A 26,109-nucleotide genomic window follows, 5' to 3' on the forward strand; every position below is an offset into this window, starting at 1 on the left:
TGATAGGGTCCCACTTATACAGGGCAGGGTAGGGAAAGTGACTTAGAGGGGCCCAAACAGGGTGAATTTGGCAAAGGGTTCTAGTCATATAGGTATATGTTTCTAGGGGGAAATGAATTCCGGAGGGGCCCAAAACAGGGAAAGAACTTGGGCTTAGGGCCCCACTAACACAGCTAGGTCTGGGTAGGGAAAGTGACTTATAACAGGCGGCGAATTTGGCATAGGGTTCTAGTCATACAGGGCAGATACATATGGAAAATGACTTCCAGAGGGCCCAAAAAGGGAGAGAACTCGGCTTAGGAAAGGGTAGGAAGAGTGACTTACGAGGGGCCCAAACGTGGAAAATTACCTTGTGTACGAGTCAAAAACCTATGTTTTGTTTGTGATATACAGAGGCCGAAGACTTGGCGAGGCCGAATATATTTGTAACTAATGATGATTAGTTCACATGCGTGGATAAAAATTCTGAAATTCTGATAACGTGAATTATATTGCCTGACTGTTATTGTCATCCTCAAGCTGTTACATGTGACTAAATTTTGAATTTTTGAAAATAATGTTTTAATCAAATACAAATAAAACCCTATGTATTGATATATATCCCTAATACATATTAACAGGTAAATGTATGAAGTTTGCAATTCGATACCTACAATATGTTTCATACGCCAGATTTGTTAACAGTCTGTCTCGGTAATAATGATCAAATAATTAATAAATTTTGAAAATATAACTTCAGAAGTTCTCTTTGAAGTTGTAGCTAACATATGCATAGAAATGAAAAAAAATCTCTGTTGTAATTTTTCCCTTCGTTCGAATCAAAATATCAAAGGGACTTCCTTGTCACACAAAGATGATTACCAACAAGTTCAAGGTATTCCGAGTTCTTTAAATTTTAATTTCCGATGACTCATATAGGTTCTGTGTTATTTGTGGAAATACGATCATAATCTTTATTGGATATTATGAAAAGCACCTGTCACCCGAAACGATTCCAATTCCTGCCTGACATGTTTGATTTTCGTGATAAGGAACGAAGTGGAGCTTCGTTTACCCTACTATATTGTACAGCTTGTGTATCTAAACACGGGTACATGTGTAATGGCTCACTGTAAACAATCATGTGCCAATCAGAGCTCATTTATTAACAGCTGCACATAGAAGAATTCTTTTCAAAGGGAGACAATAGATTTGAACCCCAAAAAAATATTGGAAGATAAAAACATATCTATATTTAGTGTAGATGACCAAAAATAGGTTTATGAGTCATTTGGTTATTGGTTATTGCTTTCTTTGTTTTTATTCAAACACACATTTTTTGCTCAATCAGTTTTTAATATTTAAACAAAGAAAATTATTATTATTAAAAATATATTTTCATATAAAAAAAAATACTTAAATAATAAAATCTTCATGTGTATCAGCTAAAGTTTATCTAAAACCAAATGAAAGTTCAAAAATATCTGCAATAGTATTGTTTGAAATACTTATAAGGGTTAAATAAGTTTCAGCATTTCCCCTTGGTGAGCCCCCACCTTGGGTCAGTGGTAAGGTTGAACATTTCATTTAGATGGCTGGGGGATAATGGTTTCCACACATCCACTATATGGCTGTGGTTGCCAGTTTCAATATTTTCACTTTTGTGCCTTTGTAACAACCTTTTGACAACATCGCTGGGAACAAAAAATCATGTCTTACCAAACTAAACAATCTTTGGCTGGCCAAGGTAAGTTCTTTTCATCTCCAAACGGATCATGGATATAGGTTCATAGGGGTTTGTATACAGATACCATATCAGAATTTTCTTTCTCTAAGAAGATGTGTGTACATTTTCGTATAAAATCTTTTAAATTCACTTATTTATTTAAAGTTTTACCCATATTTATGTAGGTATAACAAATTGTCTTTTGAAACCATGATATTTTTTATTTTATTTTTTTTCTATAAATTGATAATTTGGTGTAAGCTGGACGTTATACCTGCAAGTAAATAGCTATAGGTGTGTCGATTTTTAGTGTCGTCTGCTCCAACACTCCCTGAGTAAATTGGTCCTCTGTTTTGGGAGTCCTATATATAATACCACTGTCAACACTTTCTGCTCTTGTTCAAACTATTTAAAATCCTTCAGTACATTTTGCCTACATATACATGGTTCTTTGTTCAGTCAAGAGATAGCATCTTGATTACTCCCCTTGTTTTTTTGAAGTTTTCGATATTGACAAGGGTAAATGGGTACAGGATCAGATGCAAGAATCGACCAGTGTGTAATTGTCGGCGATCAAATCATATTTACTGGATTTTTGACTTTATGGCCGTACATTGCTTTCTTTATATTTATGTAGAATATGAACAACAATAGCTGTTTCTACTAAGTTTTACCAAAACCAAGAAATTCTTTAAAAAAAAAACAATATTTTATAACAATTATGAAACAGTTATTTCAACTTACATAAATCTCTCTTGTTGGCCCGGATGTTGGCTCGCGTGGGGTTTTTATTGTGGCCTTCTTAAAATTCTTTTTATACTTTTAAAATTTTGTTGGAAACAACCAACACATAGCAATTATTACAATCATACATCATATGTTATTTAAGAGGGAATTTAAAAAAAAAATGGAAGGAATATTTGTAACTTTTAAAGTTGATAAATTAAAACAAAAATTTCATGAAGTTATTCAAAAGTTAATGAATAGAATAACTCAGTGATATAATATATAGCAGTTTTATGATGAATATATATACTTTGTTTTACCTGATTTTGTTTTTTACTTGAAACTGGCCTCAATAATAAGGAAGTCTAATTAAGTGAGTGTTGTTTTCGTGAAATGGACACTTAGGCATGTAAAGTGACGACCAGAAATAGATGTGCTTGTATGTAAACCTAGTTTGACAGGGCAACAAAGGATATTGTACATACATTATTACATTATCAATATCTCACCAACATGTTCCTCAGAGGAAGACATTAGTATCTGACATAAATCGGCCATTAGCTATGGGCCCCTTACAGTCATCTTTACCCCAGTAAGGCCCCTCTAGGTGACTTGGAAGGCCCTTGTTGTGCATTAGGGGCCATTATGGTGATTTATATGGGGCTATAATTAGATCTCCCCAGGGGAGAATAGGTTCTGGTATTGTCACCATAAGGGAGACCAGATAATCTGGTTTGTAATGGACACTTGCTACAATGGTCAGAAGTTTGGACAATGGTCAAACAACCTGGGAAAGGGAAGGTAGGGATAACATCACAATGGACTGGAATGGCAATGTTGTCATGGTAACTTGTAGTGGCCCCCTGAGAAATCTTCAGAAGAGGATATTATAGGTAGCTTAAAGTTCTGTTTTGAAATAAGATGCTTGATAGCTACACTGTAGTGATCGTGACCTCCCAGTCACAAACCTTGTGCCTAATAATAGGTAATTAATATGTGTCTGGCCATAATTCGAAGTTCAATTTATGGAAGTTGGACTTCAGACTTCACTGTTCTAGCGTTTTGTGTTCCTGGGACAGTTCCCTGTAAATTGTCAGTTGTAAAGCCACAGACATCATTTTAGCTTTTAAATGATAGGAGTATAATATAATGCTCTATTAATTAGCTACAGTATCCTTAAAAGTGGCCAGGGCATTAAGTATTTTGTAAAATTTAGAATGATTGCAGAGAAAAGTGACTTTTTCCAAGAAAGTTCCATTAAATTTCTGTGAAAGATGATCACAATTCCTTTTTGTCCTTCAAGCTTCCTTCTTCCTTTTCTCTGTAAATTGTTGGGTTTGTATATATTGCTATGTACTTTTGAAATATATGACGACATTAATTTGTCATAACCGGCGAAATTGATTGGGCCAAAACCAGACTGTTGTAAAAATGTCGGAGTTTCTATTAACCAGAAGTAAATCTAAGTATAGCATGGCCTGTGGACACCCTGAAGTTACTCTTTTATTCTCTGCTTTGTTTTGCACTGCATAAAATATCCCATTAAGAAATTGCATCAACACATGTACACTACAGTAAATATTCTTGAAAATTTACAAAATTGATACAAATTAAAAATAAAGAAGAAGAAAATCCAATTTCATTAACACAATATGGTCAAACTCTATAAAGAGACCAATTTGGAATTTTACTTTTGGTGGTCTCTTAATTAACTCATCTAACCCTGAAATTTCATAATAAATTACTCCACAACCTTTGAATTGGAAGAGTTCAAATGTGTCTTCAGGGGTGAATGGGTTAATACAGACTGTACTGTATTTGTAAAGAAAGTCTTTTCAAATAAATCAAAAAGTTAAAGAAACTTATATTTTTCATTTGTCCAACATGTACCTCAGATGCAAAGTGATAACACAAATTCAATTAAAAATAACCAATGAAGGTTTTTAACATTCACGATTTAGGGATTTCTGCCGTAATTTATGTACCAGACTCACTTGGTTTTTGTGCAGCAGCTCATCAATCAGACTCAAGTTGTTTCATTGCATTCTGACAACACAAGAACATGCATCAGATGATTTATTTCATGTTAGCAACCAGAAGTCTGCACATACCGAATGTCTGTATAGAGCTAATTGGTTCCATAATGCTATATATCTAACGGTAGAAAGAATTTCTGGAAACCTTTGAAAATGTGTCTTCGGTTACCATGGCAATACATTTGTCAATATATTTATTAGTGGTGTGTCTTACAAGCCATATGTTTTATGTGTAATGTGGAGTTATAAAGGATAATCTCCGCGTGGCCTTCATTGAGATATGGGAGGTTGGTGTTTTATACCTGAGAATCGTAATCTGTTTCCATTCAACATGTTTAGCGATTTAACACAAGATATAGGTTATTCTATGCTTGGTACTCAACGGTAAAAGATGTGACATATAATATAATGTTGTATATAATCTAATTTGTTAGTATTTTTAATTTGTAATAATGTTGTATGATTATATGCTAACAAATTAGTAACAAGTTATGAATTTGATTATAACATGCGATATTATTTTACGTTTTAGAAATTTTAAGTTCTGTCATTCTTTACTTATGTTCTCCGCTCCTTCTGTCTTTCCAGGTCAGCCGAGCAACCCTGACCTTTCGGCGACAGAAGTTATCGCTATAGGAGCCGTTTGTGCGGCCATTCTCATCGTACTCCTTTGTGTTCTTGTATACTTCATATGTCGGCGGCGGCAAAATAACGGTAAGTATCGGATACTGCGCCCTCCCTGAGCAAGTTTCGCCCACATAGTTTTCCTATGACAGTTGATGCTTGGGCACTGTTCAAAATATTTTATTACAATAAGTCCAATTGCCATAAGTTCTAACCTCTGGTCATATCAAATTTGTATATAGGATATGATGAGGGGATCGCCCAGATTTAATTTAAAGCTAATAAGATATTCAATGTACTTTCCTGCCAACAAATATTTATGGGTTGGGTTTAAAAAAAAATCATATATCGTCAAAATTTGTGTGATTAATCCTAAAATTCAACATTTAAAATCAACTGCATTTTTGTATAAAACTTGAATTAACTCATTGACCCCTGAAGACACATTTGAACCCTTCCAATTCAAAGATTGGCATAGTCTATTAAGAAATTTCAGGGGTGAATGAGTTCAATTAAAGTGCACACTGGTTGAAATTTCAATTAGATTTCCATTGAAACAGTTTTAGAATTGCCCATTGTCTGTCTGGCTTTGTTCAGGCAGTCACAAACTGCTGGAGATAAATTGACGCCCTGGATGTAATTGATTTCATTCATTTTTGGTCACAGAAGGGAATGACACTTTCTGATGCAGGTGTTGATTGCTGAAATTAACATCAATATTACAAGCACAGTGACCTTAATAATTTCTTATACACTTCAATATAAAAATGTTGTCATGATATGACCAAGTTGTTGTTGTTATAATGAAAAATGATTAATTATTTATTGTCTCCCAGTGTCAATTTGATTATTTGACGGGAGAGGGTATTTCATTATTCATGTTATCGTAGAGCTGAAATCGTAATATTGACACAGTAATGGGATATTGTGATATCATAGATATTGTAAGGGTGGGAGTTTGATGATGTGACGGTGGGGAGTGGGGAGCTCATTATATCATCATGGTCCTAGTAACTGTTATATTAGAGTGAAAACTCTTGTACTTTTATTTGCTTCAATTCTATCAACCACCTTTTGTCACCATCCCACCATCTCAAAAATGTATATTTAGATTGAAAGTTGGGGATCTTATATTGGTATGTCTGCATTTGTCTGTCCTTGCTCTGTCTGTCTGTCTTATGTACATGTTTGTCCTGTTTCTACTCGTGTGTCCACACAAAATTAAAGTGAAATCCATATGGTTAAGAATATAGCCTCTACCATATTCGTTTCTTCGTGATGTGTCCGTCAGTCTTATATCTGTATCTGTCCGTCAGCCTTTTCTATTCTGTCTGTCTGTCTAGCTGTCTGTCTTTCCTTGTATATATATATGTCTGTCCGTCAGCCTTTTCTAGTCTGTCTGTCTGTCTAGCTGTCTGTCTTTCCTTGTATATATATATATATATATCTGTCTGTCTGTCTGCATTTCCCACTTCCTCTTTCTATATGTGTCTGTCTATCCTTGTTTATATCTGTCCGTCTGTCTGACTGTCTTTGTATGCATATACATTTCTGTCTGTCTGCCTGTCTGTCCATCCCAATTATGTCTATCCAGTGTATTTGTCCCTTCAACCCCAGAAAAAAGGATTTTGTTTTACTGATTTCTTCCTTATATCTCTCTCTTTCACTCCTATCTTAATGATGACTGTCTCATGAACGACCTATGTTTTGTTTTACACAGCTGCCAAAGATTACGAAAATTCACAGAATGCCAAGTAAGTAGAAAATTTGATTCCTCGTCAAGTTTCCCCCGTTTGTATGGAATGATCCTTGTTATCAACGCTTATAGCTCCACACCACTGTCTTATAATGAAGTTATCACCCAGGTCGTAGCCCTTCAAAGTAGGCCATTTTTACGCTCTCGTCGTTTCAGTTTTAAGATATTCAGTATCCATCTTTCTTTCTTTATCGTCACATATCTGGTGTGCGAATTGCAAAGAATTAAAACAAAATTTCTTTACACACAAAAAGTAGTTTAGTTTTCCAAAACTATTTTGATGAGTCAAATATTTCATAAAAAGATGTTCAAAATTGTAACGAAAACATTTGGTTAAATGGGAAGGAAGCTGGCAATTTTTCTTAAAAAATTGAAAATAAAATTGAAAATGGTTGATTAGATCCAAATCAGAAAATAGTTTGTTTGAATTTATTTGTAGTATTCTTTTGTTGAACAGAAAAAAAATTAAAGGAAAATTTCAATCGTGACTGAAATGTGTTTTTAAGTGTAAAGATGTCAGCCTTCGATTGAGCTAGCGGCCCACTGTTAATAGTTTTTACCAATATACACTGCACAGTACAGGTCATATTTATGCTTAGAAAGTGCATGGATTTTCTCCACTCACTACTTGTGGCTCTGTATGGAAAATGTGTAACTTCATTTACATGAATGTGCAAAAGTGTTTCAAATATGACATCCTTAGTTTAAAACTATTGACATTTTGCAAAAAATATGTGTTGCATCAGAATTGTTATATTGGGATTTGTGTTCGATTCAAAACTTTTAAAGTTTATCTAAACCTATTTTCACAAATGAATTCGGAAACAGTTTCTAATTTTGCCCCTTTATAAGGTAGCCTGGTCGAAATGTTCACAGAAAGATTTTGTCCGCAGCTGAATTTGCCCATGCAGATATATGAATGGGACAGGGGTTGGTCAATTCTGTTTTCCCTAGCTAGGTCCTGAAAAATGTTAGTGCCTAGCCAAGTCCTTTTTTCACTGATTGTAAACAAGCACTGTTAACTCATTCACCTCTGAAACTTCATAATGAGCTATTCCACCCTTTGAATTGGAAGGGTTCAAATGTGTCTTCAGGGGTGAATGAACTAACTGCTCAGTGCTGATGCTAGAGAATCTTTGTAAACATGGTTTGAAAAATAAAAACTTTTGTCTACCTACATACCTAATTTTCCTGATTACCTGGTATTTACTCACTCACCCCCGAAGACACATTTAAACTCTTTCAACTCAAAGGTTGGAATAGCTCATTATAAAATTTCAGGGATGAATGAGTTAGTTGGGGTAAAAAACAATATCTTTGTTTGGCCGAAAAAAATCTGATGCACAAATATTTTTTACACACTTTGCCAAAAGTATCTTGATTTTAGTTTTTGTAGTCAGGTTTACGTCAAATTTGAGAATTAGATCATATATATAGCCGACTCGTACTAGCCATTTTAGTTGACCTCTTTATGTTTATATAAGTTGTATTCCTTTGTTTTGCTTCTTCCTCACTGTTTTCATTTGCATTTTGTTTTTCAGCAGGCAGACACAGCCGGTTAACGGCAATATCCCCCCAAAACCAAAACGAGGCTTCGACAATCCAGGTATGGACACCACAGAGTTTACCGAGTCCTATCAACTCGACGGCTCGCGTGGCATGAGTGGTAGTACTAACATGTGTGAGTAGTGGTTTTCTCTACTAAAACTAGGTCACAGCAACCCAATTTCCAAACACACAACCACAACGTTTTATGTCACTATTCAAAATCACTGAAGATTTTATAGTTTCCTATGCTGACAAGAAGGTTCTTGGACCCAGAGTTCATCTTTTCCCGACCTGCTTTTCATCGACAAACAGCAAATAAAACTAACTTTCTAATCCTTTTTCAAAGAATCAATGCAGTCATATGTTATTGAAATTTAACTTAATTTCCCACAAACTAGGTCACTTGTCAACCTCACTTAGTTTCCCACTTCACTTTTTACATCACTTTTTCTCGTGTTCTAAAACTTCAAAAATTAAAATAATAGTCATTTCACTTATATCAAAACTTAGCTATGATCAAAGCTCTAATGAAACAATTAAATGAAATAAAAAATGAAAAAAAATCCACAAATTATCATTTTACAGAAATATTTATTAGCAGCATACAAAACATGAACATTTTAGATATTTTTTCTTACAACAAAAGAAAGTTCATTAAGATCAGGTCCAAACCTCTGAAATCAAAACAATAGACAAGTTGCTGTTTCCTGTCTTTGGCATGCTTTAGTTCTCAGCAGACTTCTGTTTCTGAAATGATGAGCTAAATTCGTCATTCAAAAATACGAAAACTCCTAAGATATCCTGACTTTGGAATTACAAAATATTTACAGATATCTTATTAAATGTAATTATTACAAATGAAAAACTATGAATATGATTAATTTACTAAGGTCTTCTGCCTTTTAGATGTTTTTGGATCTAGTCAGAAGTCTGTCTTATAACCTGCATTGCTTGTGTTCTTGTTGTCTGCTTGCTTTTCTTGTTTGCCTTGCCGTCTGTTTGTTTTGATATTGGAAACGATTTTATCCTTGCTGGAGTACCAAGCGTACAAGGCTCGTTCAAGTCATCCATTCTTTTTTTTTCAAAACCTTAAGTACCTGTTAAAATCTTGTTATTCTTGAACAAGCATAAGAAAACTATTATTGATGCCTCTTTGTAAAATTCAGGAGAGAGGTTTTTCACAAACTCATATTTTTCTGATGTAATATACGGCTTCACTTGTATTTGACATCTCCAAGTTGAGGGAAATATCAAGCAAAGTTTAATCAACATGAAAGCTCAAAGTTGAATGAAAACCTGAGACTTGAGGTGTTTGATACAAGTGTTGGTTGACCAGCAATTCTTAAGATATCAACTCAATTTCATTTTCATTATGTTCATACAGCAAAACCTTGTTATACTGCCACAATGTTTACAGCACAATGTTATACTGCCACAATGTTATACTGCCACAATGTTATACTGCCACAATGTTTACAGCACAATGTTATACTGCCACAATGTTATACTGCCACAATGTTTACAGCACAATGTTATACTGCCACAATGTTATACTGCCACAATGTTTACAGCACAATGTTATACTGCCACAATGTTATACTGCCACAATGTTTACAGCACAATGTTATACTGCCACAATGTTATACTGCCACAATGTTTACAGCACAATGTTATACTGCCACAATGTTATACTGCCACAATGTTTACAGCACAATGTTATACTGCCACAATGTTATACTGCCACAATGTTTACAGCACAATGTTATACTGCCACAATGTTATACTGCCACAATGTTTACAGCACAATTTCAGCTTTTTAAAGTGTCTTGGACATATATGAGAGATAAAACAAAAAACGATGTTTTTAAATCATAGAGAAAACATTTATGAATTAAAGAGAAAAACATAATTAGATCATGAAGAAAGAGATAGCCATGAATACTGGTTTGGCAGATGAATGAATGGCGTTATATCAAGGTTTTGTAATTTCATATACAGTATATATTTGATATCTGCATTTTGTGGAAAATGTCAACCTGTTTCTTAGCTTTATTTGTGTTCATTCTTCACAAGCATGATATGAATGCCAAGTATAAAATGTTTTCTCTTTCCTATGTAGCATCATATATATCACTATATCCTTTTTCTCTTAGCTTGGTGGTTGGTCACCCCCCTTTCCAACAAGGCACTATCCCCCTGACAGTTTACCCTCCCTAAGCTTCAATTACCTCCCTTTGCAAACTTGTCCTCGCCACCAGATGGCACTGTATGCTCAACAAACTATTTCAGTTATTGTATGAAATATTCTTATGAAATAAAGATTTAATTGTAACTGCTAAAATGCATTCTTGAATTTCAAAGAAGAAAGTGAAAATATTATATAGCAATGTTGTGTTTCTGTGTAATTTCCATAATTTATCCATTGATGCTACTAAAACACAATGTATGATTCAATTTTTTAATGGAAATCTTTCGGTGATAGAAAGACTATTTAACTCAATCACAATTAATTGCTCTCACTTTTGATGTGTTGTTTCACGGTGTTAATTGATAATTAATTTCAGATTCTGGACTGAACCATATGAATTATCCTTCTCGTGCTAATAACCATAATGGCTCGGCCCCCAATGGAAATATCCCCCTAGACACCTCTTACGATTCTCAGTTAGAGAAGCGTCTGTACGAAAACGAAATGAACAGACGAAACGACAGTAAGTTGATAATCTTTACATACACAAGTGGATAAATATACTTTTCACCCCTTTGTCTATACAGTAGAATCTCCCTTACACTGAATTGGGTGCTACTATTGTCTTCTGATGGTTGAAAGAGTTGGTTACTTGATATAGAATTTACTGTAGACTATGGTGAATGTCTTTTGGTCACCAGTCTCTGCTCCTTTAAGACAGCAATACAAACAGATTACAGTTGAAAGTGTCTTCAAACTACGGAAATATTTCCACCACAGTGTTTAATGAAATACTGTTATTTCACCAAGGGAGATAACTTTGTTATTTCACCAAGGGAGATAACTTTGTTATTTCACCAAGGAGATAACTTTGTTATTTCACCAAGGGAGATAACTTTTAAATGACTAAGCATGATTTGTGTTCACCATAAAATCACTCAGCACTTCCATGTCATATTTATTTTATCATCTTTCACTCGTTGTATCCACCTTAGTTCCTTGATATCATTTTATTTTGTGTGTATACCGTTGTCATAGTAACCAATGATTTCATCAGCATTTGTTGTCTCCCGTGTAGTACTCTCCAATATTTTAAGTTCATAGTTCTTTAGATGTTGTTGTACATTGTATGTATTTTGGGTGAATATTTTTGTTTTCATTTTGAAGATGTTTTCATTATCATATAAACATTTTATATTTGTGGTATAGTTTGTAACTTCTTTTCACTGTTATTGATAAGCATTCTGATTGGTTAATCATTAACCAATCATTTTGCTCCAAATTGTTTTTTTGAATTTGTTTGGTTTTGAACTTCTCAAGTTTAATAATACTGATATATTGTGGGTTTTGGTTTAAAATTTGTTCTAACATGTTAAAGTCTAGCATTAAGTTAAAGATTTTTCTAGGCAAATGTATCATTTTCATTTGATAATCAATCAATGGACATGAATATGCAGACTGTCTTACTTAACAATAATGAATTTTGAAGAAAAGATTTATTTGAAAGTTACCACTTAACAGAATATACATATTTGTCAGTTAACCATTTAATAGACAATTTGTTCAAAAGAGAAATATATTTGATTAACGAATAAATTTAAATCAATTTATATAAAATAAATCATTTAATGTAATAAAACCTCAATGGATTAGAAATAATCAAAGCAAGCTTGTCTAATATAAACAGGCCACTGTAAACGCCAGACAAGTTTGGACATAAACAGGCCAGTATATATATAGGAACCATATACATGGGTATGTCAATGAATTATTGTGTCTGTTATCTGTTAAAATTTAAATTTAAATTTAAATTTTGTCTGTTTTCAGATCTGAATAGCGAGGCTTATAACAAACAAACAGGTGGGTGTTTATTTCGCTGTATTGTTGCGTCTGGCTCTCTTCATTATCCTATTTAACTCATTCACCCCTGAAATTTCATAATGAACTATTCCAACCTTTGAAGTGGAAGAGTTCAGATGTGTTTTCAGGGCTGAATGAGTGAAGTGGCCCAGTCTGTCAGAACATTGTCAGCTTCAGCCACTTAACATGTCCGTAGATGAAATTTGATAAACATTTTTTTTTTAATATCTCCACGCTTGTTTAACACATTCACCCCTGAAGACACATTTCAACTCTTCAAATTCAAAGGTTGGAATAGTTCATTATGAAATTTCAGGGTTGAATGAATTAGAACAAATTACAATGAAACTTGATCCTTGTAGTTTTAAATTGGTTTATATTTCATAAAAATAAAATCAAAGTATGCAAATTTTGCTTTGATTAAGCCAATAATACTTCAGATCAGCGAGTCCTCGTTTTTTTCTTTATTCTTTTAATTTAAATCCACTCTAGTTTGCGTTTTAGTGTAATGACCAATGTTTACTGAAGTTCAACCAAAGTCGTTGATGTGATCAGGCAAACAATTTAACGGACAATTAATTTTGTGTACGACTAGAATATCTGATTACCGGTATACAGGTTTGAAATTTACGTTCCTGAAACGGACTTATACAGATTTGCACCAGTAGTAAATTTTGAATATTTCTTTATGAGTGGTAAAATGTTTTAGTGAATTATGTGATTTGCATATTAATGTGAATTTGAAGTTACAAATTTACATAAATTTTGAATACATTAAATCGCTCTTGTATATTTAATGTGACACATGTTTTTTTCCAGGCCAATTGTATTTAAGATAATTTGATACTGAAGGAACTTTAATATCTATACGTTTATAAATTTTTCTAATACATGATATTATTAAAGGTGTTTCATACAGGTAAATCTGTCTGAAGGTTTTTCTAAACTAAAGCTTATCATGACCAAACCTGTCCATAAATATGCAAGACCACGAATCAGAAAACACTCATTTATTGCGCAGACGAATATATTAATTCACGAGTGTGCAGAGCGAACTACCAAGTCAACATTATTTTTTCCTTTTTATGCCCCTGCAGAATAATGAGTGAAGAGCTATATTACACTGCAGAATAATGAGTGAAGAGCTATATTACTCTGCAGAATAATGAGTGAAGAGCTATATTACTCTGTAGAATAATGAGTGAAGAGCTATATTACACTGCAGAATAATGAGTGAAGAGCTATATTACTCTGCAAGCAAGGGGCTTTACATGCACAGAGTTAAGTAAAAACACACTCAACCATGACCATGAAGTAACAAAGAAAATTTACAAAGGGCCATAACTCTGTAAAGATGTCCCAGATTTAGTATGAGTGGTAGTTCGTCTGTAAGATATCTTGGCTAGATTTGTGTTTCACTTAACCCGTTCACCCCTAGGTAACTTTAGTAGACTCTACCATCCATTTATGTGGATGAGTCCATTGTGGTCCACAGTGGTGAAAGGGTTAAGTAATATCTAGGAAAATAAAAATGTTGTTAAAAGAAAGAGAAGTTAGTTATTAATATCTAGGAAAATAAAAATATTGAAAAAAGGGAGAGAAAAATTCTGATGAAATTATGAAATTTAACCGTATTTATCCTGTTGCAGATTCATCATTTCATGGAGCACCAAGACGAGATCAACAGCAATATATAGACCTCCACCCTGAGGATCATAAAGAAGGAGGCAGTTTTGGAAGTGGTATGGAGAGTGGCTACTCGACTCCTGATCCGTCCAAACCCAAAAAGGTTATTTACGAAGTTGTTGTATGATGTTCTGGAGCCACTTGTGCTATTTTTAGTGTCGTGAAGTACATGTGAGGTGATGTGTCGGCATGGTGATCAGGACAAAGAAACTGCCTCATTTTGAGCAATTTGACAAAGAGGCTGGCTCATTCTGAGCAGTATGACAAAGAGGCTGCCTCGTTCTGAAGCAGCAGGTAATGATACCATGCCATTGATGCGGGGGCCTCCATGACAATTTGTGCTTCCTAAAGTGATATTTCCAAGCATGGGTATTCCCAGTACCTTTGTGTGTCGTTTATCAATGTTTGTGTCGATACCGTTAGTGTTCTGAATTCTGATTGGTGGATACAAAAAAAAAACATGCTTCGTGTATTGTATGATACCAAAATCCCAAGCTGGATACCAAATCCGTTGCCATAGTAACGTAAATTGTGTTGTGTGACCTAAGTGACCATTGGCTACTGTCCTCTGCACTGGCGAACAGACCAACACAAAGACTCCTTTCACTTGGTAGGCTGAAAACAATATATGCCAAACGAAACTCGTACCCAGGTGTTGTGAATACTACGGTGAATAAGTTATTGTGGACATTTTATAAACAGTTCTATGTGCCCTTTGACCTTTTTTACCGTGTTTCACAACAACAAACATCTGAGAGATGCATGTGGGATTTTTCGATTTTTTCTTAAGGGGAAACTTTAATTGATAATCTTGCTTGAATATGATCTCGAAATTCCGTGTGCTCAGGGGAAGCAGGACAAGGGGAGAACCTTTCTGGTGAAGACTACAGCATCGCTGTGTGTGTAAACACGCACCCTCGTATACGCAGAAATGACATTCACGCATCGGGTATACGCAGACATGACACATATTGCAATGACTTCTAATCATTTGTTTGCATCAGCGTCATCTAATTTTCATTTGTCAAAGGTTTACCCAATATGGAAACCAACCACCCATTTGCTTTTAAAACATCTTCGAAAAAAATACCATTGAAAATATATTTCATTAAAATAATTCATTTTGGAAAATAGCTTGCAATATATCAAAAGAGTAATTCTGAAATCCAATAGAGATGAACTAACACTTGTCAAAGTTTGAGAATTTACTGCCATGCTTATTATCATCCAATGTGTCGTCTTCAATTCTTCAATGCGGAATTGTTTATGATAGTCCCGCAGAAAAAAATGATTTTCATGATTGGTGCTCAGTAGTTGTTAATCATGTTTTGTTTAAATTTGGTAGTGAAAATATTTTTGAAATTGTGAGTTCAAATTTTGAAAATTAATATTTTTCCCACCACGTGTATTTTTATCAAAATTTTGTTTTATTTGTTACAAAACGTGTTCTTGGTCTCTGAAATGTAAATAATAGTTCTCCGTCTTTTGTTTGATCTTCAGTAAATATTCAATTCTTTAAAACATTATTCATTGAAAATATTTATGGATATTTTTATTACAGGAGATATTTTCTTGAACTTGTTCAGGAATAAATTGTGAATGTTTAATATATTTGATGTACATCACAAAGAGGCCAACACATAGGATTTAATATTAAATACTCAGTACATTTATTTCTTCAACTTTTGTCGAAAAACTTAAGATCTCACTTTTAGGAGTAACTTCGTTCAGAAAACTCCAGACATTGGTTTTGAGTAGGAAATTTAATAAACACAATATATTGGTAGATTGTTTTCTCATCATCAAAGGTCAAAATGCAACATAGATGTAGAAATTGCAAAAGTTAACTTACTTCCATTATTGGTATAAAAAGCTTAAAAGGCTAAATTAATCAAGTGTCATCATTTTTCTGCTCCGTTGAGCTGAGACTGTAAAGCTATGTCTGAAATTTAAATTGAGGGTTCCTCGAAGTTGGATGCAAACATAAAGATAGAATATATCATTTATCTGAGAGGGGCAGTATAATTGGTCATATAAAAGTTTGAAACAGTAGAAATATTCTGAGTTAAATAAATAAAACTTGAATCCCAAGCTGTTAGTTTCCTAATATATTGGCAAAAAGTGTGAGAGTGTGTTTTATATAAAAAATATTATGCAGTGTGAAAGTTTTCTCATTTTTACTTCAAATCTTTGTACCTCATCAAAATATGTAAATATAAATGTATTTTGTGTGCTTCTGTTGTAATTTGTCTACGGTTGTGAAAGTCCGCTTCAAAAGCCAGTGTGTTTGTGTTCTCAAGATGCAAGGAATTTTCATCTCTACCTTTTTGAGAGTTTTAGTAAAATCATTTATGTTTGGTACAGTTATTGCGTTTCTAAATTTCAATTCGAAATGATGTGATATTGGTGAGAAACCATGGTTCATAAAATCATTCAACTCATTCACCCCTGAAATTTCATTATGAACTATTCAACCCTTTGTATTAGAAGAGTTCAAATGTGTCTTCAGGGGTGAATGAGTTGATCTACTTCTATAGGTGTATACTGTAGAATGTAAAAATTTAGCCACTTAATCTAAAATATAAAATCTTACCTGTTACAGACAGGGTTTTACTGTGCATTTCTCTTTCCCCTATTACAGAAGTGTGAAATACTTATCCATTCAAAATCGTCACTGATCAGCAGAAATTTTGTGTGTTAACTGTTTTTAGTATTATGCTACACTGCCCCCTGGGTACAGAAAAAGGGGACAGATCTTGTATCAGCATAAGGGGATTCAAACCTATCAAGCTTAATTACATAAAACTTTACATGGAGATAAAAATTTGCAGAAAATTACCGAACAATAAGTGAATTACAAAAATTAACGAAGAGATTGAGATTAGATTCCTTGGTTTTGTGATTAAGAAGAAAAAGGTGTGAGAATATTTTTGTACAAATTTGTGTAAAGTTTCTGTAAGATGTAAATATGTAACCATTAAACATATCGGCCATGCACTGGAAGGTGCTGTTTCTTTATATAATACTTCATCAATGTTTCTGTTCATTCACCCCTGAGATTCCATAATGGACTATTCCAGCCTTTGAATTAGAAGAGTTCAGTTGTGTCTTAAGGGGTATATGAGTTCACGTAGATAGAAATGTTTTCCTGTAAAGGGAGATAACCGCCTTTACAGTTTACCAATTTATAAACCATGATAATCAAAATCAAGTCATTCGCTTATAGAAGGGAGGTAACTCTTGTTTTATAAATTATTCTTTTTTATGTGCCTTTCATAAAACATGTTGAAATAAATAACCTACTGATGCAATATATATGCACATATCATATTTTTCATTCAATCTAATTTTCTAAGAAGCAATGTTTAAAACCGTCCATCTTAAAAAAATAATGCACTGCTTTATATACATGAATAAATTAACAAACTTCAGTACCATGACACATTAAAAAATTGAAACTGGAAAATGATAAATATTTCATTTTTTATATGGTGTAAATTCATTTTTCCTGCAATATATCTAATTTATTGTTTAACCAAATATCAAACAAAAAGTATAGTCAGTATGGTTAGATCTCTTAATATATATATTTTTAACGATTTTCTGTTTTTGAATTTCATATTTCAGTAAAGTTAAAATAAATTATCACACTTTTTCAAATTTCACTAAAAAAACCTCTTTTTTTAATTATTTTTTTTAATGAAAATAATTTCCGTATATAACATTTTGAAAGAAATAATAAAGTAACTATTATATGTACCTCAATATCAGTATGGCAAAAAACAATTTTGAGAAATTCTTTATATGATCTTTTATTTTAACTAGCAACTGATGATAGGAATTGGTTGGTGTCAACTATAAGGCAAGACTTTTTATTCTTAATAAGACTGTAGAAATGTCAACTTTTCTTTGACGAGAAACTGTTTTCATAGTTTAATCTGAACCAAGAAATGAAATCAAGTTTGTAAGATAATGTGTTAGGTTTAAATTTTGAATTTCTCGTTGATATATATTGTTCACTTCAAAGTCAAACTTTCCATGTAATTGTCGCCAGTTCTTTGTTTAACTCATTCACCCCTGAAGACACATTTGAACTCTTCCGATTCAAAGTTTGGAATAGTTCATTATGAAATTTCAGGGGTGAATGAGTTAAATACTTAAACACTGCCTTTAAATTCTACCATGATCATCCATCCCCTAGCTAATAGATCAGCATAACTTCTCATTTCTCATTATGTTATTTAGAACTTAAACATATTTTAAATTTGTTAAAAATTTGTTCAAAATTTGTTGCTAAAAAAATAATTTATTTATAATTCAGCAATAACTGTTTGAATCTATAAATCTGCTTTCATTTATCAGTAATTAATTTCATCCAGTTTAATTTTAATCCAGAATTTTATAATATATAAATAAAATTAACTATAATGTATAATGTTAAGCAATAATTTCATAATTTTCTTAAAATTTTCATTTAATATTATTTTAAAATGTTAAAATATACCAGGATTTTTTTTAATCAAGAGGCAAGATAATTTTCAAGAAACTATCTGTCTTTGTTTGTCAGAAGAAAAACAACAGATACAGTTTATATTTCATCTGGGTAAACCGGATTGTAATCTTCATTACCTGGAGAACACACTACCTGGATTATTATATTTGAAAAAAAATATAAATTATTATGCTAAACCAATAGTTAAATTTGTTGAATTAAAACCAATCATTTTGGAGAATGGCATTTTTTTCGCAAGAAAAATTCAGTGAGGAAGGGTTAGATTGGCAAGTGAATTGGAGAAGAGATGTTTGGGAATGAAGGAACAAACAAGCGAGAGAGAGAGAGAGAGAGAGAGGGACGGAGGGATATGGGAAAGAAAAGATAGAATGAAAAGTGAGATATAAAGAGAGAAGGGAAGAAGAACATATGTTAGAGAGTGAGAGAAAGGCATGGAGGAAGACAGATGAATGAGATAAAGAGAGGACTGACTGAAAGTCACAATTTTATTTTTGCACCAATGACTAGAATGTATATTTATACCCTGTAACTAGCCTCTGTACATTGTAGACACTCGAATTGAACATTTTTGTAACAAAGAATGAAAGAAAAAAAATGTCATAATAAAAATATCATAAATAAGTTACTTGCCAGTGTTGGAAGTTTTTTGTCTCCCCGCCACAGAAGGTGTTGCTTTTCCTGTGACTTCAACATTAAGTTTTTGTGTTTAAGTTAGTTTCACTGAAAGTGTAAGTGCTAGACCAACCAAACTTGGGTGGTGGGGTGGTGCAGTGGATAGCGCACTTGCCTTTCACCAAGGTGGCCAGGGTTCGATTCCCCGATCAGACATGAAAAGGTTGGGGTCACCTGCCGACAAGGTGGGTTTTCTCTGGGTACTCCGGTTTCCTCCCACACTAAGACCCCCCATGCGCTAACATCCGGGCCAACAAGAGTGATTAATATAAGTTGAAATAACTTGTTTCATAATTGTTGTAAAATAAATAAAGTTTATATAACTTGGACCATAGATGCCATGCATCTTGGGTAGTAAATCTCAGCCCATGCATCAAATACTGGATGCAGCTTACCTTTCATGGTCCATTGACTTTGCCAGCATCTCCATGAACATTAAGTTTTTGCCTTTAAGTTATGTGTGCATTGAACATGTGTCAGCTCTGACAGTAGCTATATATTGAAGTTGATGCCTACTTACCTACAAAACGTGTTCATAGATTTATGAACAGATGCATCCTCTCTGAAAAGAACTATTGAAGTTTAGCCAAAATATATCGTTAAGTCCCGACATGGTTCAGTACTCTGTAGACGAATACAGCCCTATTATCATCTGACAAACAGGACGGCAAGTATTTAGCTTAATACGATGTTATTAGCGAAAGACTTTACAATTCATATCCAATAAGTTATAAATAAAAACAAAATGTTAGAGTCATCGCAGGTGTCCAAGGTATATATGGACGATTGTTTTTTAATTTTCCTAAAAACTGGTCCGGCCTCGTTCAGATAATGTGGCAAGTGTTTGAGGTCCACACAAAACTGAAGACATCGTAACTTACTAAGGATAGAAACGTCCCAATATATACAAAACAGCTCCCTGGATTAAACAAAATCCTTTCAGCTTCAGTAAGATACTATCCTGATTGCAACTTCCTACTGTAGAATACCGGTGCTGAAATAGGAACGTAATCAACTTTATGAGTGATTTTTGCGTTTCAAATTTCTTGGACTGTTTGAACTAGTGATCGAAAGGTGGTTGTGGGTTCGAGTCACGGCCCAGCACTGTGTTGTATCTTTGAGCAAGATACTTTACTCCGCTCGTTACTCAACTGTAAATGAGTATGTGGTTGGGCAGTGCTAGAATTGTAGAATGAAACACGTGAGCGCCGAAGTGGCAGCACCGGCTGTATGCTCCCCCAGAGAGTTGAGACAGACATTGGCTGGTTGCAAAGGCCATAAAACCACGGATAATAATTTGTGAACCGCTTTGAGACGACCTACGGACTAGGTTGTGATAAAGCGGTATATAAGAACCTCGAATTAGTATTACTATCATGATAACTAGCTGGATACAGACAAAATCGAGACCTTAGTCAAAACAAAATTAAAAGAATAGTTCATATATGGAATAGTCTTCTTAACATATCTCACCATATACGCCAAATGAACTTTGTAGTTCTTGAAAGAACTTGGAATGAAACATAATCACGCGCCTTCTATGTTAAGATTGATGTACGTAAAACACACGTGAGTGCATCTTTAGATACAGTACGGCGAAAATGAATTACACAGATCCGACTAGGAATACAGCTCAACAATTTGAGATCCGTATCAGCATAACAACATCCATTCTTTGAAAAGATAAACGTCGCGCGGCCCGGTTCAAAACATCTGATTTCCGGGGAGAAAGCAGCGCGACATCAATGCTGGATGCCGTGAAACTGCCATCATTCAGAGGTCGTAGAAGGGACCATCGACTTGGCCTCTTCTATAAAATTGTGAAAGGGCTAATGGCTGTACCTGTTAACCAAGGCTTGTCTACATCAAATAATCTGACCGGAGCAAAGAACTGTAAAAAATTCCGGCAAATTCAGTGTAATACTGACACTTATAAGAACTCAGTCTTCTCTCGTACCATCACTTATTAGACAGAACAACCTCACAGAAGATCTGGTCAAAACAACCAACATAAAAACTTTTAAAACTTTAATACTGCCATCAAAGTAAATCCAAAGCGCACCCTTCCAGTTCTTCCAGTACTGTACAGATACAGACACTGCATCATACTCCGTCCTAGAACTCATCAGTGATGATAGAGGCCAAAAAGGGGGCAATCAAAATTGGTCTAAACTGCGTAAAACCTCTTAAAACAATGGCTTTCACATCGGAGATGCTTTAATCCACACTGCAGAAATTCGTGAACGTCGCCATGACATGAATTCACGGTCTGCCATGATTACAAACTTGTACACCATATACCCTATAGGTCTTTCAACACTTTCCTGAATTTGACAGAACACAATAATGGTTGGTAACACATATAGTAAAAAAATAAAATCTTTCTGCCGATTTTGATTTTTCTACTTCAAAACTAACAAATAAAATATAGAGTTTTCGTCTTTGATCGAGTTTCGCAAAATCATGTTTTGTCCTTTAATCATTTAAAAATTCCTAATAGAAGATTATTACTCACGCTGTTTTTAACAATTAGACGTAAACATTGGAAATGCACCAATGTTTTCCCTCTGCCGCCATGGCCAAGTGGTTAAGGCCTGACATTCTGCTGCCAATAGCCCTCCACCACTGGGTCGTGGGTTCGAGACCTACGTGGAGCAGTCGACAGGGACTGGCCGGTGGTCGGTGGGTTTTTTCTCGGGGAACACCGGCTTTCCTCCGCAAACAAAACCTGGCACGTCCTTAAATGACCATAGCTGTTGGGAGTACGTAAAACACAAACAAACCAAAACCAATTCCTCTGCAATGCCTTCAGTTATTTTCAAACGACAGGAAAACTAACTGAAATCATTCATGGTGTATTACTGCATACTTTACAAGAATTAGTCAAGATTCCTCAGAAGATGTTAATTCAGTTTATCAACGTTACTTATGAATATAAACGAGTTGTTTATATCAAACTTCCATTGTGCGGTCACCCAACCAGGCCATTTCATTTATGGTAGAGCTGGAAAATATGATGTGATATGAACCTCATCATATTTACCAGCACAAAAACCCATAACCTTTATTATATGATTCAACAATAAAATTAAAAATAAACTCATGGTTCTGAATTGTTTTACACGAGCCTCCGTGTAAAATTTAGCCAGGGTTGAATCCAACAGTTCGGCATCCTAGCTTTTGAAGACATCGTCAAGGTTCTTGTCCTTACGATGTTCGGTGGCCTTTTTTGTTGAAGCATATAATAAAACAGTTGATATGAACATGAAAAAGTGATATTGACCGAGGCTTCATCCATCTTCTTATAATGATATTTATAGAATAACACACGTGACGAGTTTACGGGTCAAAGTTGACTATAAAGCATTCTATACGTATAAGGTTAGTTTAAGCATTCTTGTCTACCTGCTGGTAAATTCGTTCGTTCAGTTATCTCCCTTTAAGAACTGTAGGGCGACTTGGCCATGGTACAACCGTTAACTCATTCACCCCTGAAATTTCATAATGAACTATTCCAGCCTTTGAATTGGAGGAGTCTAAATGTGTTTTCAGGGGATGAATGAGTTAATCGGGCAACTCGGAGGTACGGGGCTGGATTGTTGGGCTGGCCTCGATGTAATTTTACTTACACTCGGAGCACTGGTGTTGATTGTTTTTTTGTTCATTTCTTCGTTATTATATAAAGTCCCTTATTAAGGAAATGAATCATCATAGCAACAACCACCCCGGAAAAATACTTTCAAAAACATACTTACATTTTTGGCAGTGATATAGAGATTCTATGTGTCTGTGGACCAATAAATTATAAACCTGGCGGTTTTATTCCGTCTTTGCGTATTGCAGTTATCTTCTCTTGTTAGCAGGTATTGTTACGTCATTTGTGTGTGAGAGTAACGTCATCAATTTTTGAGAAAACGATGTAATTTTCACGCACAAACCAATGACATAACAAGCAATACCTGCTCACAAGAGAAGATAACTCTGCAATACGCAAAGACGGAATGCAAGCAATGCAGAAGAATTTGCTGTCACAGTCAGGACCGAAACAACAGAATGGCTAACAGTTTCATATTAATATCAAAAACGATTAGGAAAACAGCACACACCTTATACAAGTCCATCTTAATCTTGTTTATCTTGGATGTACAGTGTCCTGGAAACTTTAGAAGTATTTTATGGGAACATGGTGAGTGGCTAGCACTTCCGGAACACCTGGGCCCGTATTCATGAAACCATTCTCATGCTCAAGCAGGGATTTTGTGCTCCAACCAACTTTATTTAACACACTTACATCATGTCAAAACATCAAAACATCAAATACATTTTTTTTCAAATCGTTGACAAAATAAGATTTTATTATCAATTTATAAAGGAAACAAAAAATTAGGCTTGAGCACAAAATCCATGCTTGAGCATGAGAACGGCTTCATGAATACGGGCCCCTGAATTTTGTCCTTGTGAATTGACGGCGTGTTTTGATGTCTCCCCAGTTCCTCAGTTCCCGATGTGTAATTGTTGTGTCGTCTTTGCAGTTCGGATTTTGTCCTTGTAAATATACGATGTTTAATTAATTCACTTAACGAATCCCGTCTAAATGCACTGTTGTTTCTCTTATATACAGTAACCTCCCTTTAACTTCCGTTTGAATATAACTGTAGCACAGTTGGTCCAGGACACTTCCGTTGAGCAGGTATTAGCTCAATCGGTTAGAGCGATAGTATACCAATCTGAAGACCTGTGTTCCAATCCTAATCTAGCCCCGCAGATTATTTTCCATCTTTAATATTTCTCATAAAAGTCCCGCATGGTATGGTTTACGTTAAAGAAATGATTTATCAAAAGTTATAGTCTTTACTGAATAAAACAGTCTCCAACACTTTAAGTTACATTTTCCGGCATTAGTACAAGGAACCTTAACTTTATTGGTCACTGTTGATTTTTACTTTGGATATTTTTCATTGTATAAGGATATTCTGGATAAATGTTATTCTGTTAATTAATGTATATAAACTTTATTTATTTTACAACAATTATGAAACAATTTATATTTTGACTATTACCCGGTGATTTACTGACAGTATTCATTCTGACGATCCTCTAACAGTTAACGGAATACATCTTGGGTCAATTGAGTGCTCCCACACTATACAGCTCGAATCAGTAGAGTCGAGCCACGGATAAGTCGAATATTTTGTATTGGTCTCACGGACTTCGACTTACCCGAGTTTTACTGTATAACAACTTATATTGATCACTCTTGCTGAACCAGATGTTAGCGCTCCGGGGCCTTAATGTGGAAGGAAACCGTAGGACCTGGAGAAAACCCGCGTAGTCGGGTAGTTGACCCAATACCTTTTCACGTCCGATCTGGGAATCGAACCCGGCCGTCTTGGTGAAAGTCGAGTACGTGTATCCACTGCGCCAGCCGGCCACCCAATAATGGTATCCTGTTGATCACGTGTTGTTCCACGTGCTTCCGTCTTTTTTATGATGTCATTCCGTTTGTTTCGATATATCATTCCTGTCCTGTTGTTGTCTTACCTTATTCGTTCTTTTTTCGATTTTGTCTTTATGTTTTCACGCAGATGTTATGTGTTTTGTGTTTACTTCAAGGTCCCCTGTTCAAACACAGGTAAAGCACTAGATAGGTTCGTTAACGCCTCCTTAATTTCGAATCTGGTACAACTGTAGCGTGAACTGATACTACCGATGACAATGCAGGGCTCAGGTTATGTTCTTAACCAATATTTTTGAACCAAGGATGAATTATTTAAAAAAACAAACACCTTTTTATCAATTACTTTTGAAGAATTTGAAGAGACTTAAAGCCGAATACCATTATAAATGTTTACACTTGACCTTTTGGCTGTGTCACATTAATTAATCGAGTTACAAGGAATGTATTTTGAGGACAGAATCCACGCCTGAGCACGAGGAAGGTTCATGACTACGGAAGCTCAGTGTGTAAGAACCTGCCTATATAACGCTCGGAGGTCCAGATCGAGGTCGTATTCTAGTTTGGCTTTGTTACATTTCTACACTCGGAACACTGTTGTCGATTACATTTGCTCATTTCATCTTTGGAAATTTTATTTTTGTTAGAGCGTCCGACTAGATTTTGCAGGTTTTGGGTTCGAATTCCTGTCTGGCCCGTTGCAATAAACACCCACTGTCACATTACTTTACATTTGCTCAACTGATTAGAGGTCTATGACTTTTAATCATCCTTTTTTATGTATATATAATTGTAAATATTTATACTTTATTTTTTCTTGGCAGTTTATATTTGCGTCTGTTTCTCGCGTGTTTCAGCGGTGAAATTGGTAAATTAGTTTTACCAAGCCCACATACTTAAACGCGGTTTAAATTTATTTCGTTTTAGATTTTGAAAAAATCGCAAAATTCAAACATTGATATTTATTTTGCAGAGACAAAACAATCACCGCCTAAAAGACTCCTCGTACTACTCGGAACATTCGCAGTTTGCACACGACCCTCCAGGACACACTTGTGGTCTCCCGTGCTGCAACAGTGACCTTTACGTGCACTTGAAAGTTCAAGGTCATCACGCCGGATGCATGGCTATTCCATTCCTCCATCGGAAAATCATCGAGGACAATTTCACGTTTAGAAAGCATCAACGGAACTTGTTAACCGGAAGACCAACGTTTACAAATGGCTTCCACTCCCTACAGCCGCCCAAAATATCTAATCGCAAACCACTTCCTAAATTCGGAACAACTCGGAATTTGTTTTATGCGGGAGCTTCGTCAACAGACCCGGGGAATACACTTG

The 26,109-nt window shown here is 34.7% G+C and overlaps 1 protein-coding gene across 9 annotated transcripts in view; it reads left to right on the plus strand.

The window, feature by feature from the left end:
* LOC110462130 (nephrin-like) overlaps positions 1-14,919 on the plus strand; it is a 193,291-nt gene extending 178,372 nt beyond the window's left edge. For 7 of the 9 annotated variants that reach the window (XM_021515969.1, XM_021515970.1, XM_021515972.1 and 4 more), the window contains 6 exons: positions 5,056-5,181; positions 6,812-6,845; positions 8,389-8,528; positions 10,960-11,106; positions 12,411-12,443; positions 14,093-14,919. In XM_021515969.1, coding sequence (XP_021371644.1) covers positions 5,056-5,181; positions 6,812-6,845; positions 8,389-8,528; positions 10,960-11,106; positions 12,411-12,443; positions 14,093-14,256 — 644 coding nt within the window. In that variant the 3' untranslated portion in view covers positions 14,257-14,919. The remainder of the gene's footprint in view (positions 1-5,055; positions 5,182-6,811; positions 6,846-8,388; positions 8,529-10,959; positions 11,107-12,410; positions 12,444-14,092) is intronic. The other 2 variants (XM_021515975.1, XM_021515976.1) reach the window with 2 other exon arrangements.
* Positions 14,920-26,109: the final 11,190 nt, after the last annotated feature.

This window comes from Mizuhopecten yessoensis, unplaced genomic scaffold (assembly GCF_002113885.1).
Source record: "Mizuhopecten yessoensis strain PY_sf001 unplaced genomic scaffold, ASM211388v2 scaffold10751, whole genome shotgun sequence".
Lineage (NCBI taxonomy): Eukaryota > Metazoa > Mollusca > Bivalvia > Pectinida > Pectinidae > Mizuhopecten > Mizuhopecten yessoensis.